General features: G+C 52.9%; 9 protein-coding genes across 9 annotated transcripts; 5 read left to right on the top strand and 4 right to left on the bottom strand.

Moving 5' to 3' along the window:
• Window positions 1–654: 654 nt before the first annotated feature.
• On the top strand, window positions 655–1,179 carry CABS01_12728 (uncharacterized protein; the record flags this gene model as incomplete). Its single annotated transcript, XM_060546080.1, has 1 exon — window positions 655–1,179. One exon carries the CDS (start codon window positions 655–657, stop codon window positions 1,177–1,179), a length of 525 nt encoding a protein of 174 aa, XP_060396311.1.
• Window positions 1,180–1,845: 666 nt separating this feature from the next.
• CABS01_12727 (uncharacterized protein) lies at window positions 1,846–2,148 on the top strand (the record flags this gene model as incomplete). The annotated part of the gene is made up of 1 exon (XM_060546079.1): window positions 1,846–2,148. One exon carries the CDS (start codon window positions 1,846–1,848, stop codon window positions 2,146–2,148), a length of 303 nt encoding a protein of 100 aa, XP_060396310.1.
• An 820-nt stretch (window positions 2,149–2,968) lies between these two features.
• Window positions 2,969–3,361, top strand: CABS01_12726 (uncharacterized protein; the record flags this gene model as incomplete). Its single annotated transcript, XM_060546078.1, has 1 exon — window positions 2,969–3,361. The coding sequence occupies one exon, from the start codon at window positions 2,969–2,971 to the stop codon at window positions 3,359–3,361; it is 393 nt and encodes a 130-aa protein (XP_060396309.1).
• A 614-nt stretch (window positions 3,362–3,975) lies between these two features.
• CABS01_12725 (uncharacterized protein) lies at window positions 3,976–5,781 on the bottom strand (the record flags this gene model as incomplete). The annotated part of the gene is made up of 2 exons (XM_060546077.1): window positions 3,976–5,351; window positions 5,412–5,781. The coding sequence occupies 2 exons, from the start codon at window positions 5,779–5,781 to the stop codon at window positions 3,976–3,978; spliced, it is 1,746 nt and encodes a 581-aa protein (XP_060396308.1).
• A 930-nt stretch (window positions 5,782–6,711) lies between these two features.
• CABS01_12724 (uncharacterized protein) lies at window positions 6,712–7,452 on the bottom strand (the record flags this gene model as incomplete). Its single annotated transcript, XM_060546076.1, has 1 exon — window positions 6,712–7,452. The coding sequence occupies one exon, from the start codon at window positions 7,450–7,452 to the stop codon at window positions 6,712–6,714; it is 741 nt and encodes a 246-aa protein (XP_060396307.1).
• Window positions 7,453–7,914: 462 nt separating this feature from the next.
• On the bottom strand, window positions 7,915–8,972 carry CABS01_12723 (thiazole biosynthetic enzyme; the record flags this gene model as incomplete). The annotated part of the gene is made up of 2 exons (XM_060546075.1): window positions 7,915–8,009; window positions 8,087–8,972. 2 exons carry the CDS (start codon window positions 8,970–8,972, stop codon window positions 7,915–7,917), a joined length of 981 nt encoding a protein of 326 aa, XP_060396306.1.
• Window positions 8,973–10,960: 1,988 nt separating this feature from the next.
• On the bottom strand, window positions 10,961–12,598 carry CABS01_12722 (uncharacterized protein; the record flags this gene model as incomplete). Its single annotated transcript, XM_060546074.1, has 2 exons — window positions 10,961–12,289; window positions 12,524–12,598. The coding sequence occupies 2 exons, from the start codon at window positions 12,596–12,598 to the stop codon at window positions 10,961–10,963; spliced, it is 1,404 nt and encodes a 467-aa protein (XP_060396305.1).
• Window positions 12,599–14,740: 2,142 nt separating this feature from the next.
• CABS01_12721 (prostacyclin synthase) lies at window positions 14,741–14,911 on the top strand (the record flags this gene model as incomplete). The annotated part of the gene is made up of 1 exon (XM_060546073.1): window positions 14,741–14,911. The coding sequence occupies one exon, from the start codon at window positions 14,741–14,743 to the stop codon at window positions 14,909–14,911; it is 171 nt and encodes a 56-aa protein (XP_060396304.1).
• An 89-nt stretch (window positions 14,912–15,000) lies between these two features.
• On the top strand, window positions 15,001–16,344 carry CABS01_12720 (prostacyclin synthase; the record flags this gene model as incomplete). Its single annotated transcript, XM_060546072.1, has 2 exons — window positions 15,001–15,392; window positions 15,444–16,344. 2 exons carry the CDS (start codon window positions 15,001–15,003, stop codon window positions 16,342–16,344), a joined length of 1,293 nt encoding a protein of 430 aa, XP_060396303.1.
• Between the last annotated feature and the right edge of the window lie 3,096 nt (window positions 16,345–19,440).

The raw sequence follows: 19,440 nt of genomic DNA, 5'->3' as shown, positions 1-19,440 counted from the left end.
AATCGCACAAAGTTCTGCCTTGCTTACCTGTGTTTTGCTGTCCGCTGGACCGGATTCAGGTTTCTCGAACCCTTCCAGACGTGATAAGAAGTCTAGAGGGGTACCAACTCCAGGTCACCGTTTCTTGCTTTTCTCAATTTCTCTCCATGACTCCGACCAAAGCAGAGACTTTCCCTGGTGGAGATCCGGTGGAGGCGTCCGAGTGCATAAAGTTAAATCTCTCACCCAAATGCTCATGAACAGGCGAGTTGACGCCCCCGAACTTCAGAGACAGTCGTCACTGCTTGCCTTCCATGACGTTGCATATCCAAGCCCTATAGTCGCAATACCCCTTCGTCGACGTCCTATTCGTCCTTCAACCTGCTGTCAGCATGCAAAGTTCGGCACCCGAAAACCCCTCAGTTGTGTTCTGGTCTTATTTGCAAGCCTCTCGGAAGAGGGTTGACGACTCGATATCTGGGAGCATCGAAATGCAGCATAGACGCATTCAATCGTCAAGATCATCCGATGGAGACAGCCTGATGGAGACAACATCACAGCATTTGTGAAGTGAGGGATTGGAGATTGCCTGTACGGATATGGACACATACCATTCAAGAAGAGCAAAGTCAGGATAACAGGCAAGATGACCGAGGCGCCTGGCTGGGTTTTGCTATGCATTGTGCCAATGGAGCATCATTCCATCTCTCCCTGAGTTCTTCCCCTTCACCTCCCTTCGCTTACCATATTGCTCTTCCAATATTCGCAGGATGTTTCCTCGGCAGTGCAACACAGCTCATTAGAGACTTCGTACTCACGGCGTCCCATCTTTCTTCTCCCAAGTTCCGATCCCAGTGCCGCTGCCGCACAACGGCCCGTACGCCGCCGGGGTGGTTGAAAGTGGGAGTGCCAGGAACCGATGGGGTCTGGATCTTCCCAGCTAAACCCAGCGGAAGCCCGTTCAAGCCGCTCAGCGTAACGGATACGGCGACCCGGCCCACCAGGTGGGAACATAATCACGATTCAACCTGGTCGCTGTCCGAAATCCCTCCCCCCTTCTCCCTCCCCTCTCGGACTGAGTCCAAGGAAGAGCCTTTTCTGTGCAGTGCGAATCTGCGATTCCTTCTGTTCCGTTTCTCCACTGGGGCAGTGCTGGCAGCAGAGGCCAGCGGGCAAGTGGCAATCCTGAACGCGTCATAGGCCTCGTCAGGACTGAGGGCAGATGGAGCTACCGCCGGTCCAGCGATGGCCTGCAGGCTGGCTGCTTCTGCTACTGCAGGGCCAGCTGTTAATCAGGCATTCAGGGCACTAAGAGCGTAGGTATAGACATGTGCGGGAGGGAGCCCGTCAAAACGGTGTTTCTTGGATGGCCTTGGGGGTTCGGAGCTTATCGCTGTTTACCGCGAAAGACAACAAGTTCGGACGAGTCGATCTTTCTCCTGGGGGCTTGGCTTGCGGCTGTGTACGCAGTAGAGTCCGGACGGCGCCAGAGAAGGGGGAGCCGCACCCGGACCAAATGCGCGCCCATGTGGCATTACCCGGAGGGACCTAGGTTGTTTGCCTCTAAGAATAGTCTTCCCTTTTTATTGTTTCTCTTTGGTGCTTGGCCCGCGTGGTTGCCCAGGGAGGCAGGTGGAATGTGCCTACAACAATTGTTCCTGAAGATCATTCACCCTTTGGGACAACTTTGGGCATGCCGTCGAGGACTCGACCGAGATTCGATCTGACTTGTCGACTGATCTGCCAGATCAACCAAAGAGTATTCACCATTGTCTTCCCCTAGGAAAGGGGGCGAGGCGCCGCCCAATGCACTTGACGTGCACACGAATTTGGTGTCACCGCTATCAAGCACGGGACAACGCTTTAATGAAGGGCGAATTGGCAGTTGATGCTGCCACGGCACCCATGGGCCCCAAAGCAATGAAGCGCTACTTTCGCGAGAGCAACCAACCGTCTACCTTGACCATAGAGAGAGTCATGTGCACCGCCGGGCCTATAGACGCGCACAAATACACCCGCCCTCGCGCACCAGCCACCACCGCCACAGCACCACTCTTGCAATCACCAATTTTCCCACCAGAGGAGCTCCTCGCCTTCATAGGGTCTCGCCCTGGGGCCCTGAGCATCACACCACGAGTCTTCAATGACTCAGCAGCCCTGATGGTCTAGCGGTATGATTCTCCCTTAGGGTACATCTTCGGAATCACCTATCTGGGAGAGGTCCCAGGTTCGAATCCTGGTTAGGGCCCAATCTTTTGCATTTTTGCCATTCTGAGTTGATAGTCCCGTTTTCTAAGGCCACAAACTGTTCCTGAAGAGCCGGCAAGCGTTGCAGACGTGTCTGCGCAGAGAAAACGTGATACAGATGAGGTGGGTAAATTTTCTCGTTGCTACCCTGAGACTTAAGTTTCAGTTTGTACGGGCTATGGTGGAGAAACAAGTAGAACGATAGCTTTCATGTTTGGTTCCTGCAAAATCTAGTATGGGTTTGTAGTTGGTGAAAGGTCTTCTTCCTTGTTTCTGCGATCAATATTTCAATATCGTGAGAACTTGAATGTCAGAGGATCTTGAGCTGAACGCTGTCTTACACTTGGTGATCATGGAGGAGAGTTAGACAGGCTCTAGGCGCAGAGAAGAACGCCGAGATGCATTTATGTCACGAAAAGAAACATGAGATGCCCCATCAAGGTCAGGCCAGAGATGGAGGCGAGCCAGCACACAAGGTTTGTGGCGAAGGGTTTTCTGTGGTTGACCCAAGATCCAAAGAAAGCCAGCCGCGTCCCACACTCGACTTTGGAAGCAGTCGGTGATACCTCTCTGGATAGACTTAATGACACAAATGCCAGGACAGCGGTCAGCTTTTGAAATTCTCTTTCTTATTCCGTTCAAGAAAGAAAAATCAAATACCACATTTCAGACACAACCATCTGAAGACGACTTATCGCATCCATCCACAAGATTTCAAGACCTACAACAACAACCATCAAACATGAAGTTCTCCGCAACAGCCGTCCTCGCCATAGCCCTCTCCATCACCAGCGTGCTGGGGCAACAGACGCAGGTATTAAAGCAAGGTCAACCCACCTGCACGGGCAACTACTTCAAGATGATGAACCTCAACCGCAAGTGGATGATCCACGCCATGGTCCCCGACGTCGACAAGATCCCCGACATCTGCGGCGGTCTCTGGGACAACCTCAAGAAATTCCCGGTATGCGCCCCGAGCCCGGACTCCGGCTGCGAGAACAAGTGGGAGGGCATCATGACCTGGCGCTTCGCGACGGTGGGGATTTGCAACGAGGGTATGGTCGGTGCCGCGTGGTGGGAGGCCACCAGGAACAAGTTTGGCCCACTCAAGTGTACGAGCAAGAAGAGGATGTGAACCTGGAGAAGAGCGTCTTTTTTCCACACGAAACGTGAATTATCTCCATCGTTTTCGAACACCAATATGGAGGCAGCTCGTAACGGTATTGTCACGGATATTCGTGTTGAAAAACAGTACGTAGTAGTTGCGGTGAAGAGATGTAAACCTGCTAAACATTTAATATTTTAGGAACCACATACACACCTCTATTCTTCTCGGCAATCAAATTGACACCTACTTGCGTCAATGATAAAGGCGGAGAGGGGGGTTTTGCTCTGAGGAAATGGGCGGGTTAGAGAAAGCAAGATGCCGATCAGCCTTAATCCGGCGCCAGGTTAGAACCATTCTATGGCTTAGGACCACATACAGCATCGTTAGTCTGAATCAGGGTTAAAACAGTTGACCGAAGGGTCCAGTAGCGTGAGATTTAAAACGAGTGGTCTATTGAATCATATAGTAATTCTAGCCCAACTATAGAAATCCATGGATTCTCGTGTAACTATCGTCCTTGACACCCGTACGCAGCTCATACTCCACAAACGTCAATAACCGCCCCCAACCACTTACCTACCGAGATGATGGACTACAGGTGTCAGTATCATCCTCATCAGGGCTTGAAATCCATGACTGATTCAGAGCATGGGTAGGGCACGCAACTTGGAGGTGTCGTCGCATGATGAATCAGCCGCAGCCCTTCTGGCGTTGTATACTTGCCCAAAGATTGAGGCACCCCGAGTCTGGGGAATCTGCTGTCGACTTGTCTCGGAACGACCATGTGGAAGTGATGATTCATTGCTCTCGCTAGCCGGGTTCAAGTCGTAGTTCTGGGGTCGAACTCTACCAGCTCTACCCCCGTACTTCACCATCATATCGCCTTTCACCTTGAGTGGTGTATTCATGAGAGGTTCGAACCAGTCAGGCGTCTTGAGGGGACCCTCCTCCTCCTCATCTGAGATTGCTGTCTGAAGACTGCTCGGATGAGGCGTCACATCTCCACGGGACCAGGTCGATTCAGTAACATCTGCTGCATCAGTGAATCTCACTTCTTTTGTCCTTGTCAGATCCAGCGGAGCCGGTCGACGGCGGGAAAGTCCCCCATCAACAACAAGCGATCGACCTCGAACAGGGGACGGGGATGAATACTGACGAGGAGTCAGCGTCGGCGCCATAGAGGCAGAAATAGTAGCCCGAGACTTCCAGTTCTTCCGCATCCGGTATCCCCTTTCTAAGCCAGCAAGCAAGCTCTCGCCATTCGAAGGCCACGGCTGATGCTGATCTTTCTTATGAGAAAGCGGACAACTCGCGACTCTACACGGGTAGAAGATGCAGCCGAGTCCCGCCTTTTCCATATGCTTCTTCTCCTTCTTGGAGATGTGCTGGTACCGAGCCCGATCAATCATGCGGAGGCCCGCCAGGCTTACGCCCTGCTGATACACTTCCCCAGTCATGATACGGGCTCTTGTTCCTCCAGGCGTCACGATGATGACGGTGAGGCTCTCGTCCCAGGCACTTGTATCGTTTTCGTTGCGAGAGACGTGAACACTGTGGCCGTGAAAGGTGCTAATAAGCTCAGCCTTGCTGAGATATTCGACAAGATCGTCGGTGAGGTCCTGTATGGCACCCCAGGTCTCGGGTAGCCACCAGGGGTCTTCTTCGGGGTTGTGAGCGGCCCTCGCGCCCCAAGATGATACGACCCGGAGTTGCTTGGCGGACTTGGGGGTATCCGGAAGGTTCTGGGTCTGATCGATCAGCATGTTCAGAGGTGGTGGCTGTTGTTTGCTGTTCATAAGGTCTACCGAATTGGCCCATCGAAGGCATCGGCTGTCGTTCTGATTATCCTCCAGACTGTCTTCATCGCTTGACTCACTAGTACATGAATACACACTTGATGAAGAGTGGAACTCATACTTGGATCTCGCCGGCGGGTCCAGAGTTGAGCGGTGATTCAAGTGCGTCGTGGCAACTGATGCCTCAGACGACGCCTCAGACTGGGGCGAAACCGACCAAGCTGGGATCGGGAGTATCGAGATTGCGGTCATGGCTAGAAGAGGCAAGCTGTAAGACTTACCCTTGTTATTCCGGGGAAACGGACGTTGCTTCCCGGGAGAAGGCGCACTCGGACGGCTCAAGAACTCTTCAGCGAAGCCGTGGGCCGATTCTCCAAAGTACTTGTGCGGGGACGGATAGAGGAACTCGTAAAAGTCATTGGCTGCCTGTTCTGCCGACCAGCGGCAGTGTTCGCAGACGAACTGAGCAAGACGTTGGACTCTCGTCAGCTTTAGGGTGCCGCAGGAGCCTAGGATGGAAGGTGAGATGTTGGCCCAGTCAGTGCCGCTAGGGATGTTGACGGTGTTGGCGCAGAATTGGTTTACGTCTTCGAGTCGGGTGAGTTGGAGACACACCTTGCATTGGGAGGTTGGCTGGAGGATAAGACACATGATGATCGGAATTCTTGTGAGGATGAATGAGATGACAATCGCAATGTCGGGCTTTGTTCTTTAGGTTAGATGGTCAGATGATGCTTGGAGATGGTGGTGAAGAAAATTGTGCTGGAATGCTGGAGGTCAGGAATTGAATGGTGATATTGAGAGTTCCTGCGTTGATGTGATGGACTGGATTGGAAAGCTCTAGACTGAAGACGAAACGATTTGCATTTATACGCAGAAAGTAACGTAGATCTTTGCAGACTCGCTTCATTGTCTCATTGTTATTCAGCACAAAGAGCCTTTGCAGTGGTAGACAATGTGTAAGTACTACGTTCCTGAACTGAAAGGGGGAATCAAGTAAAAGAAAGTCAGCCTTTTGTAGAATCAATGGTCTTTACTATCTAATAATAAGACAAAAACGCCTTTGATGCATGTGTTGAGTTGATTGGGCGTTGACGTTGCCGGATTTCTCTCCAGATCTTTCGTTTACCACGGGAAAATGAACATATCGTAAGCTGTTTGGGACAAATATCGAGATTGATGCATACGATAGCAACCTATGTCGGAACGATGGACTTTTCAAGAACCTTTAATTGCATAAGTGTCTAATGCTAGTCTTGTGGTATTGGAACATTTCTCAAATCCGTATGATGTATCCAGACCGAGAAGCGCCCTTGACTTCAATGAATTGTTAGGAGGGCACCCCTTCGCGTTGGCGAAAGCTCTCTATAACGGGCTGCCTCAGTTGTTGTGAGTAATTCAGCCAATTTTCTCAAATGTGAATCTATCAACATTTTCTGCACTCTATCCAGGTTCATATCATCAACCTTCTACTCCACCAGAGACCATAGTCTCGCGTCGCCCAGCTAAGTAATGGGTCTCTGCAAGAACGTTCCGTCATGTCGCTTCCGTTCGGTAACTCGGGTAATCGAACACACTAAATTATATTGTGTAGGGCCTGAAGTCATTCGGCGTCGTTATCTGTTCTCGTACAATGTCCACGACGGACTCCCAGTTATCCTCCTCGCTGACCTCATCGAGGCAAAGGTCGATAACTGCCCGCGCCACATTCGAGAAGGGCGTTTTCGGTTTTGGCGGACTTTCGAAAGGCGTGCTTCGCCAGCCACGTTCCTCGTATCTTCCGTAGCAATGATTCCACTCGGCGGTGCAGCGAAGCTCTCGATCGACCTCCCGGATCAAGTCCGACCAATTCGTGGCCGCCCTCCAACCCTGTTGATCTTGTGCGTCCTCAATCTCCTGAGGCGTAATTTCCTTCATGTCGTGTTTGACGCATAGTTCTGGCATGCGTTTGGCGCTACAGTGGAGGTCCTTCATCAGGTCGTGGTCTCTTAAGATCTGGCTGAGCTCCATGATGAGGCCGCCATACAGTGCCTCCTCGCGCGTGAACTGTTCGAAAGCCCTCATTCCGTACCGCATCCGGTTACAATAGACGTGTGCTGTCTCCAATACGCCGTCGTATATGGCCCCGACTGCTTTCTCAAGTTGGGCTTCGATCCAGCTTGTGACGGCTGCGATCGCTGGAGGGACCTCTTTTCCGGAGATTCTGTACTGGTTTCTCGTGTTCTGCCAGGCAGTTATGTCATCATGGAAAGCCATGAAGTCGTTGGCCTGACGCTCAGTCATAAGCGCTCCGATAGTAGTCATGTCCATGTTGGGTGACATGTTGGTATGTGAGGTGTTGTGAGGGAGTGTGGAAGAGATGTCTGTGGTTTGGGCTTTGATAGTTGGCTGCTGGGGTGGGATCTTATGGGAGGATGCTTGACTCAGTTAGATTTCGCTAGGCCTGAGCAACCTTGAATGCCCAAGGTGGGTTGAGGTAAGCCAACAAGGTGCCTTTTCACCACTACCTGAGAGATCGCATACTTCTGAAGGTCAGAGCCATACAGCTGTCAAGGTTCTCCAATCTTCACATCACAGGTATACCTCCAATCATAGTATCAAAAGAGTGACTGTATTCAGATCATACTTGAATGTTTGTATCTTGTGTACTTGATCTCAAGCCATGACAAAGTATCCAATCTCGTGTCACCTCAACCCAAACCTACCTGATCTGGAAAGCAGCGAGCGACTATGTCCCCAACCTTCGGATGAAACAAAATGACCGTCCCATCAGACTACCCCAGTCTAGAGCTCGTTCTGCTTCTTGCGGGCATCAATGATGGCAAGAGCCTCCTCGGCAGCCTTGACTCCAGAGAGAGCCATGGCACCAAAAGTCGGACCTGAATAACACCCGAGGACGTGAGCAAAACGTAACACTCATCTCATCAAACCAAGTATGTGAAAGGAGATGACTCACCCATACGGTTGGCACCATCAACCTCACTCAACTCCATCCCGCCCACAATCAACCCCGGCACAATCTCCCTCGTCCCTTTGACGATCGCGTCCTCGGCACTCTGCATGTCCAGCCCGCGCATGCCGCCAAGTTGCTCAATCTGCTTCATGCTCACAAGCCTCTTGACGCAGAACGCGCCAAATGGGCCGTCGTGACCGGTAGTCGACACCACGAGCGGCGCGTTGATGGTGTTGGGGTCCATACAAGACTGGTCGTCGTGGTGCATGGAGACGAGCGTCCAGTTGGTAACCACACCCGCGACCCGCAGGCTGCCATCCTCGTTCTTGCGAGTAATCAGATCCTCGACCGTGGTGGCGTTGAACAGCTTCACGTTGGAGAACTGCAACACCTTGCTCATGACGGTGGACGTGAACAGCGCAGCGTGCTTCACCACGACAAAGTCTCCCTCATCCTCGTACGGAACACCGACCTCGTCCAGGAAGACTTGGGCGGGCTTGCGCATGACCATGGCGGAGAACAGCTGCCCTCCAAGCCACGCGCCACCACCGGGCGCGACGCCGGCCTCGACGATGGCGATCTTGAGGTCCGGGCGGGCTTTGGCGAGGACGTAGGCCGTGGAGAGGCCACAGGACCCGGCGCCGACGATGACGACGTCGGATTCGGCGTAGGTGTCGAGGTCGGAGAAGTAGCGGCGCGTCATGGCGCGCGAGACCTGGGACTCGCGGATGGGGGCGAACTTGAAGGTATCCCACTTGCCGAACATGTCTTCCACCTTGGTAGAAGCGTTGGTAGCGGTGGTGGGGACGGGGGTAGAGGGCTTGGACTTATTGGCCATCACGGGGACGGCGTAGTCGCGGACGGGGGAGATTGCAGCGGGAGGAGCCATTTTGTCTCTGGTTGTTGTCGTTGGGTTCGAAAGAACTTCTCGAGTGGGTGTGTTCTTGGTGTAATCTGTTTGTGTTAGGGTGCATGATCCTTTCGCTGGTATTATCCAGATCAAGTTCAAGGCCGTATATTCTCAGCCACACCGTCGGCATCGGTTGCTAACTCATCATGAGGAAGAGTGATGGTAGCGACGTCTGCGCTCGGGTGGGCACCGGCTCATGCATTTGCGCTCAAGAGTTTTCACATACTCGTGAAGATGCTTGTACGGCAAATTGCCTCCTGTGAGGATGTCAGTCTGTATGCGTCCGGTTACAAGGAAATGGGCCTACTATTTGTGTGTGTATATTGAAGCTGGTAAACGAAACTTGGTTGCAGAAAAGGGAAGTTCAAGGAAAGGAGGAAGACGACCGAGATATGAGCATGTTATATAGACAATTGATAAGAGACTGCATAGCACGAACTTTGGACTATCTCCTGCGGGGTAAAAGACATCATACATGCGCAATCCTGAGCTCTTTTCCCCCTTCAGACCTCCGCCCGCTTGCTCGGCCAGCGCTTCTAGGGGCGGGATCGGCCAGTGCTCTCCCAACAGTATTCATGCAGTACATAAACAGTCCAGGTCCTAGACGTACCTCGCGTCTCGCCCCGACGATCACCGCGAGTACAGTTGTCTGGTACACATTTGCCCCCGTACACTCACTTCCACGTCCTATGAGGTGCGAAGTAATCACAGAGGGTGGAGGTGTCTAAACTATGTGTCGTCGAACCCCACCGGCGGAGTCGTTCCCGAAAGCCGATGGCACCCGCCTCCGGGATCGGTTCCTTGCCCCCTCCTTCCCATCCCTTCCGTGCCGTTAACTCCCGCCGACCGGTCCAGAAATTACCGAGAATTCCAGCTTCGAAGCAATGAGAAGTCGGACTCAAGCATGTCTCTGGAATCCATACATGTGTAACACTTGTCCACATTCACAACAGTATGAAAAAGAAATCATCAGGCCGAAACTAAGGTTTCCTACCACCCCCCGCCGACGCCGGACGAAACCTCCCGCCTGCATGCCGTCACCCCACACCTCCTAGCGAGCCCAGTCCAACGGCACGACACGGGGGTGGGGCGGGCGCTCCTTTACTTCACGCGGAGTTGCTGTTAGAGGCATTGGCGCGCCCGCGTACCTCAGCACCTTATACCCCCAAGGCAATGGCAAACGTAAAAGCTACTCTGTACAGAGCGTACGGAAATTCGCGCACCAAGAAAGCACAGCAATGGTGCGTAGTAACGTGATGAAAGGAACATGTGAAAGGAAAGTTGCTCAAATGGGCCGTCTCTGAGTGGTTGCTGAACTTAACCGCCGATGTAGGATTGGTCCTTATCAAACAGCGAGTCCTTACTTGGGCCAGGCATCTCAGATGGTGTGTCTACCTGCTATTGACATGGAGATGCAGGTGCTTGGCAGACATCATGTTACTACCATTATTGAGGGACACCTGTGTACACCAGCGTAGGGTATTGAAGCGATGACATTCAGTTAAACAATAATATTTAGTATGTGATTTGGTTTATCTTGATAGCTAGAGCAGAACAGACTTGACATGCTTGGTGTTGATGAGTGTGCGATCGCCTCGTCCATCGTGCCTCCAGAATCCTAATCGATCGTCGATGGGACACAGGACCAAAAGTAGACGATTAAAAGTCGGTCGGTACGGTCAGATTGGTGCCCCAGCCAGGTCATGATAACACACATCGCGACCTTTCGCAGCTTGAGGGCAGTGTCACTAGGGCCATATACATAGGCCAAACACGAGATGTAGTCGTGATCGTGGAATGTTCCCCCGACCTGGTCTCGAAACCAGAGTACGTTTTCTTTCCTCCCGCTGGAAAAGCCATTAGGCACCTGTCAGTTCAGGAACCTGCAGGTCCTTACAGTAGTGCCATCGATGGAAAGTGCGCGAGGTGACCAATTTCGACGATATACGCGATGACATTTGCCATCATCAGCTCGCCTTTTGCGCCAATGCCGGAATGCTCATATACCCGCTGCTACCACCACCACACCCTTTGTCCTGTCCAACATACTCCTCTCCAGTCGACAGCAAGACAATTCCGCCTCTTCGCCCCCCGACGTCGTCGCTCCTAGCAATGGACGGACTACTCGCCCACCCCACACTGCCCTCGGAATCCTCGCCCGTGGTATCAGACTGACTATCCTCCGACTGCATCACGTCCCAGAACCGGCGGGCGGGCGTGTCGCCCTGCTTGCTGAGCTCCGCTATCGCGCTGGCGTGCCCGCGATCGTACCAGGGCATGAGGTACCATCGCCGCGGCGCGAGGAACATGACTTCGATCCAGAGGACAAAGATCATGAGCGCCACGGGTTCCTTCAGCCTCAGAAGCGAGAGGTATTGCTCCGACACCAGCGACGGCCAAATGATGAAGTGCTTCCATATCCTCGGCCGTCCGGGGAGAGACATGATCCAGGATTTGAGTGCGCCGAGGGCACCGAGGTATATCTTGATGTCTTCGACTGGTATCCCCGTTGGTTCGGGGCCCAGGCATAGAAACTCAACAAACTTGGCTTTCTTCTGTATGGTTGGCCGTAGCAGTATGTCGCTGCTGTCGCGCCATACTTTTACGTCGACTTGTGCTAGCTTGTCCCGTATAGGACTCTTGAAGACGTGCGGCGTGACCGTGTCTGAGAATCTGGCCGCTATCCGCATTACTGTGAGAGCTTTGCAGGGCTCAAACGTGCTGACCTGTCCCATCACCTTCTCGTCGGCAAACGGTCGGTAGTACCCAAAGATACCGTTGCACATGGAAAACACAAAGGTAGCCAGCCAGTTCTCCTCTGTGACCTGAGGAACAGCTAGCCGGAAATAGTTGCTCGCTTGTATGGCGTGTTGGCAAGCCATCGAATAGTATCGCTTCGCGTTTGGCGGTTCGAGGTAGCATAAGTGTAGGGCCGCGATAGAGAGCATGCTCTGGTGGATGAACACGTTGCGTGACGCCAGCTGCGGCACCCATCTCGACCACACGTCGCACTTTCGAGGATCGGTCTGTAATGAAAATGTGAACCAGGCCTCGTTCAGGAAGTGGTGTTTGAGCTCGGCCTCGTCGGCGCGAAGCTTCTCGGCAGGTAATGAAGCGCTGAGGGCATCTCGTGAAGACGCGTGCGCCGCAACCGTGGCGGCACGGCGGACCATACTCAAGGTATCGCTAGCCTTTTCTCCATTTTCGCGATTGAGGGCGTCTGCGAGTAGCCCGAGATAGCTGCAGTGTTCTTGGCGACGGCGACAGTTGGCGCATACGGGACCAACGCAGTCGCACTAGAACCCCATGTCAAGTTAGCAAAAGAACAAGCTCCCTGAGATAGTACAGTGTAGTATTGGGAGACTCAGACGGCGATCATGTCTTGCTCGGCTAACCAACATCGTGACTGGCTGAAGGAAGAACCCAATAAACCGGGACTCCGACATGCACGTCACCAGTCTGTCCCGATATTGGCGGCCCACGTCTTGCTCATGCCTACCCGCCTCTTTGCAAATAGGATCATTCCGTACCTTGACACGACGCTTTTTGCACTGTCGGCACCCGTTCTTCGTCTTTCCGTGATACTGCCTTGAGCCCTTCGGCATTCTATCGGTACACAAGCTCGTTTGCAGACGTTCTGCCCTTTGCAACTCTTCAGATTCGGATCGGACGCTTGTTAAATTTTGTCCCGGTGAATAGGCGGGCGGAGGAGGTGGCGCGGGAGATCAACCGTCGACGGGCTGACTACTTGTTTTTAAAACAATCCGTTTAGTTCAATATGCGAAACGTCAGAACTTGGGGAGATGCTTGACCTTGTCAGGGATGCATGGCTGTCCTGACGCAAACTCAACTTCAACGCCGCACGTCCCCCGCTGTGACAACGGGGTGACAGAAACCCGAGTAGTGATGTGTGAGGGGCTGGAGCTCACCGAACGGCGGGCAGTGTAAGCATCAAAAAGCTGTTGTCATGCAGGGATCAGATACCGACATACGGCTTGCCGTAATGTATTGGCAATCCGTTCGCCCCAGGTGGGAAAAGACAGCTGCCAGTGCGAGGTTTCTTGATCTTCACGATGGTGCGTAGCTGGCTCGGTGTGGCGCCTCTTTGCTCAACACACCCGCAATCGTTCTCTGTCTCCACGTGCCGTAGCATCTCGACAATCTCGGATGGGTGGCCGGTCAATTCCTGGCCCACGTCTCAAAGTACCAGGGGTCTTAAGTAACCAGGTTGCAGCGAAGAAGACTTCGAAAGGCGAAGCTACACTTCGATCGAGGGTCCATGGGGATGTCCCTTAGAAGATAATCTCATGTTGTGGCGGGGGAGACATCCGCCTTTGCCCAGAGACGAACATTCCTCGAATCGATATTGGCCTTTGTGAGTCCCGGAGTTTAATCAACGACTTCTTCTTGGGGATCAATCGTCATAGACGTGGTTGACAGTGCCATCTAGGTTTGAAACAAATCCAAAGACGTTTCGCACTATAGTCATAAGCTAAGATGGTATGCATTGACGTGAAGTTGTAGCACTTGGATACCCCGTTGGCTTTGCAACGCTGATGCCGCGGTCGTACATTGGCTGGCTGGTGCGTAGAAGGCAAAGCTGCAGGTGTAGCCCTGAACTCTCGTGCGTTGCGTTTGGATGCAAAAGCCCGCTGCTATAGTAGCCAGACTGACGGGCTAGGAAAGGAATCCCGGCCGTTTGCCTGGGATATACCTTACGAAGTACACACGCTGTAGCTGGGATGGCCATAAGGCGTTGGTGTTGCGTGATCTCGAAAAAGAGAGTTCTCAATGACAAATGTGCCCTCTTCAAAGCCTCCTATGGAACTTAGCTGGCTCACCATTGGCGTAAAGCATGGGCAAAAGTTGCCAAGGGTTCGGATGGCGTTTGGGACAGCTCGATCTGGATGTCATATGCTGTCAGTGATCTCAAACTGCTTTGAAATGAGCAGGTCGGACAACGGCTGGAATGAAGGCCCACAGGGGCGCAAGCAGTTCGGCAGAAATCTTCTCTCAAGGCACCATGTGTCGATCACAGTCCCGAGCCTGGATTATATCAAAGAGGAAGGGAGCTGTCACACTTGAGCGTGGACGTAGATCATCGCCTCCCACCATCAGAATAGGCTAGACTGGAGATTTCCGTCGCTAAGGCCCTTCTTTTCAGCCGCATGCCTTCGGCTTTCAGGTCAGGCAGGAGACTTTCCTCGTGGATTGCTGTAGAATCGGGCACAAATTGGGACGTATTCGCGCGAGTGCAGAAGTTTGCCATCTAAGGTAGCTGAAGCGATGAAATGTTCGCTGACAGCGTGACTTCACGAAGATTCGAAAGCTCAAGCCCGAGATACCAAGAGAAACAAGGGGATAAACAGACGATCCACAGGTCAAAGCATGACGAAGCCCTTCTTTTCCCAGCCTTTCTCGAGATCTGATACAATATCAGCCCTCATTCGGTGGCTGGAATAAGAAATTCCACCGGCAACATGATAGGCGAGCGCCTTTCGTGACACGATTGCTCTGAGAGGCGTTCTTAGCGCTGACCACACGCGTGTGCAACGAAGTTTTAACACCCCTAGCCATATGAGGGGAGGGGATTTCCCATATGATCGTGCCGTGCCCTCGATCAAAGCCTGATGGGAGCTCTGTCGTTTATTTCTCAATACTACGCGTTGTGTCGCTCTGAATGATCTCCCCGAAAAATGGCAGACGTTAGCGCTCATAGTACGGAGTCGGCAGGTAGAAGTTATTCGATGATTGTAGTCACAGCGGCATTGCTGCTAGTACCGGCGTTCTTGCTGAAGAAGCTTATGTTTCCGAACTTCGATCCTCGTGAACCCCCGGTGCTTCGTCCGAGGCTGCCAGTTTTCGGCCATATTATCTCCCTCATCAGAGAATCAGGCGGCTTCTATGCCAGGTTGTAGTATGTTTTTGGTTGTGTGAACAAGTGCACATTGTTTTGCTGACTGGAGCATGAAGCAAGGAAAACAGATTGCCGATTTGCACACTACCGATGTTACATGGCAAGATGTACGTGGCAAACTCGCCCTCTCTGATCGCAGCGGCTATGTGCCACGGAGACATCTCCTTCGAGCCTTTCCAGATCGAAGCCTCGTCGGCTGTGCTGGATCTTCCGAAACATCACATAGACACCCTTATGCAACCAGGAATCTTGCACCAGATCGAGAAAACCATGGCGGCAAATCTACGCCAGGAGGCGCTCCAAAAGATGAACCATGCTGCTCTGAAATACTTGGCAGGGGTGTTGAACACAATCAATGGCATAAGCCCACTCGAAGAGTCCGATGGATTCGAATGGATCAAGGGCACCTTGACCATGGCCACTGCGACTGCTCTGTACGGGAAGGACAATATGTGGGACGCCAAGATGCTTGAAGATCTTTGGTGAGAAGAGAGTGCATAATGAGCGGCGTGGCATTCGCTAACATGAAGCAGGACGTTTGAAAAAGGTGCAGGGCTCTTGGTGATGAAGGTTGCACCGAATTTGGTCGCTCCCAAAGCTATCGCTGCCCGAAAGAGGATGAGTGATCTTATCCGACCTTTCTACCAGGCACGAAAAGATGAGAACTCGGATGTGGCAAAGATTCTTCAAGACCGAGCTCGGTATCTACGCGAGCTGGGGATGGCCTCCGAAGACCTCTCCCAAACCGAGTTTCTGATTCCCTTTGCTGCAACACTGAATACGGCGTCGAACCTGTTCTGGACATTTGCCGAAGTTTTCTCCAGGCCAGAGTACGTTGAGCGTGTCCGGCAGGAAGTTATACGGGTGGCTGTGGAAGCCAAGAGCGAAACGGGACGAGACGTGACAATTAATGCTAAAAGCCTGGAAGCAGACTGTCCTTTCCTCGGCGCCTGCTTCCGCGAAGTTCTGAGGCTCCACAGTGCGCAGATAGGAAACCGACGTATTATGAAGGATGCTACACTAGAAGACACAGATGGTCGTCAGTATCTGTTGAAGAAGGGCACCAATATGCAATGGTCGGCAAGCGTCACGCATTTCATGCCGGAGATTTGGGGCGACGATGCCGCTTCTTTCAAGCCGGAGCGATTCCTTGACGTTGATCCCCGGGATGAGAAACGGAGGCGTGGGGCATTGATCCCGTTCGGCGGCGGCCGCCATCTGTGTCCCGGCCGTCACTTTGCCCAAACGGAGACCCTCGGGTTCGTCAGCGCGTTAGCGCTCGGGTTCGACGTGGATGGCGTTGAGGTTCCTGCGGCGGAAGCTCCGCCATTAGGTGGAGCGACAAGACGACCGGCGAGTGATCGGGCCGCCGAGAATATCAAACTTTCGCGGCGGAAGGGTTGGGAAGACGTGACGTGGAGATTTGTATGTTAGGTCGCCCAGTAGAGCCTACAGCTTCTCTGCTCAAGATCTGTCCCGTCTGGTATGAAGCTAAAGTGGAAGCATGTCAAATCGGTGAAATGTGGTGACCCTTCATGTTCACGAAGCAGGATCTTAGTGGAGACGCTTGTAGGGTCAAAAGTTGCGAATGCAGACCACTCAGTGCCTTTGCTTGGGCAAAACTGAGCTGAAGCAACCGATGCGAAGTAGTCCCCCCGTATGATTGGTGATATCGCTCAGCAGCGACATATAATGTGCGGAAGTGGTTGCAGCCGGCAAGTGGCCCCCCTGTCAATCCCGGCGTCATGCGTTGAGCTGTCAGTCTGCAGGTTGAAGAGTCTCTGACGCCGCAATTGGCAGAAAGCGGGAGGATGCGGTGTTGCGTGACGAACCAGATGGAGTGTCGTGCCGCACATAAGACGAGGGGAATCCAGCCATACACGGGTGACGGAACAGCGGGCGATAGTCGACGTGGTCGATCTCATGGGATGATTCGGCGAACCGCTATCAGCCAGGCACCTTTTGGCCTCCCGCGTTGGTGATGTGATGCAAGGATGAGATATGGGGGCCGGAGCGATAGCGAATGGCGCATAGAGTTGGACGTTGATGAGCGACTGGCTGATGGAGGGTGAAAGACACGCTGACAATGTGCATTTGCAAAGCCGGTGCCGAATTCATGGCAGAATAACACAACGTTTGACCGCGAGGTGACCAGACATCCCATCCCTTCCATGATTGTAGTTTGTCGTTGGTCAGGGGGCCTCCAAGCGCGTTCGTTGGCTTTGCCTTGCTTGCTCTCAAGGGTCTAGATGAGGTAGTGGATAGTATTCGGGTCTATGCATCTACGGCGGGTAGGCGTCGGGATGAGCCATCGGTGAAGGGCATTGGGTGAAGCTATGGTCGTCTTTGCCTCTTCACCGCCCTCTGGCGGCCGGGGGGTCTGTTCAAATCCCCTGCATCTTTGTTGCGGTCAGGGTTTGCTAGATATTGACCTACTTTTCTTGGATTGTTTTTTTGCAAGGAGCGCAGATAGCTGCCGGCGGGCCCTGTGGCATCTCGCAAGGTAGTGCAGTGATTTTTTTCTTCTTTTCTGGTCTTCGGCTCTCGCCGGACGCTGTTGCCCCGAATAGTGTGATGTGCCTGATGTCCGACGAACACGCACAGGAAGAAGACAAGTTGCCGCGGTTAGAGCAATGACTGGCCGATTGTCGGCAGAATTAGATTGCCAGGGTGGAGTTGATCGAGAAGCTTTCCGCAACTTTCTTGGAATGGTCAATGGATGAGGTAATAAGGTCAGGTCGCAAAAGAGCTTTTCCTCGAATTTGTCGTTGGTGCACTGCGGAAAGGAAAGTGCGTGCCTTGGGCGGGTCGATGTCGCAGGGCAGGCAAGGGATCTTGGGAGCGAGTTTGGGGAAGGAGCTGTTTGTGGGGACCTTCCAATGGAAGGGGAAGGGTGACGGAAAGAGCTACCACGGCCCACGGCGTTCTTTCTGTTTTGCTGTGCTACGTAGTATGCTTGCCTAAGCTTCCTCATGGGATACACCTCCAATTTCGAGACGAGGAAGGCGCAGTTTTGCGTGATAATTGATTCTCTCAACCTCTTCCCGGGCATTTTGCATTCGAGAAAACAAGGTGTAGCATTTCTCCCTTCTTGGTGCATCTCTGCTGGAAGCGAGACACCGAATGCAATGGCAGTCAAGAGATAAGTCATGAGTCTGAGGTACTTTATTATTATGATGGCAACCAGTCACCCTGTTGACGCACCTGCTTCATCGGCCTTGCCTGCCCCCGCTTTCCTTCTCAGCCCAACACCAAGGCCCAGCGGTGATCCATGGACGGGGAAGGATAGGCCGGGTGGTTGGGGGGACCTGAACCCTGCTCGACTGAAGGAGCCCCTGACCACCCTGACGCGCCCGACCTGATCGTGTCAACTTTCCTTTCCTCGGTGCCTCTGCATAGGTACCTTACGTAACTTCCTTTCCAATTCCTCTCAAGAACAGAACAGCCTAGGGCTCGTTGAAGCATTGAAGTGCTCGAGTGACGGGAGTGACATGGCCTCCCGTCCCAGTTGCACGTTGACGCTGACTGTGCACCAGCACCATCGTCCCGTTGTCGGTGCCAGGTGGGCCCCTTCGAGTTTCTCCTCATTCCATTGAGAAAAGCGAAAAAAGCTTCAGGTTTCCAAGATTGTCGGGCCAGGTCCGGGCCCATGCGACACTCAGCGCCGCCCGTCCTGCCGCTGCTGCGCTCCTGCACCTCGAAGCTCTTCAAGGTAGTGGGCGGGTCCTTCCCAACTTTCCCCCCAGGGCCCCAGGCACAGAAAAAAAACACAAAACTGGGTGATCCGGTCATTTGATGCGTCATCATTGGCTGGGGCTGACCTGGGGGAAGGAATGGAATGGGGGTCCAGGGTGGCTCCCAGGAGCGAGGGGAAAGGCGGCGGGCGGCGGGCGATACGTACCGGCAGCTTTCCCGTCTTCGTCTCGTCAGTCTGTCACTGAGTGAAGTCTGTCATTGTCACTGTCACGTAACTAAGGTACTGAGGTATTGGGTTTGCTACTGAAAGCATTCGAGTGAATTGCCTCAGTCTTCCTTGTCTTTGCGCATCTACTAGCCTGTCTGTTAGTTTCGAGTGAAGCAGAGAATGTGAATCCATATGGAATAGCCATGTTACACATAGGAAGAGCCCTAACAGCTTCATTTTACAGATAGAATGTGTACCTCATCTTCTTCAGCAAACTGATACGAAACATTCTTGAGCATGTCAGGTTCTAGCCATAGCGTCGGTCATTGAGGGTCTCGTTGACATTACGTGTACCTGGGTGGAATAGGATATCACCACTTGGCGGATGAACTTTGTCGAATTACCATACTATGTGACTGCTTACCTGCATCTGCCGTCAACAACGGTCGATATCAAGGTCATGTTCATGGCCACAGCATCGACGCGACACCTTCTCGAGTCTCAGATGAAAGAGTGAAGTGATAAGAGACACGCAGACACGGCGCGCAACACCCAAGACAATACGCAAGGCACGCCACCTTAATTACCCCAACCTTTGCCTCCATTCCCCTTGCTGCGGGTGAGAT

Source organism: Colletotrichum abscissum (assembly GCF_030869225.1).
Source record: "Colletotrichum abscissum strain IMI 504890 chromosome Unknown Scaffold_39.1, whole genome shotgun sequence".
In the NCBI taxonomy this organism is placed as follows: Eukaryota; Fungi; Ascomycota; class Sordariomycetes; order Glomerellales; family Glomerellaceae; genus Colletotrichum; species Colletotrichum abscissum.
The sequence above is the reverse complement of the archived record's forward strand: the minus strand, read 5'-3'. Positions and strand labels throughout refer to the sequence as shown.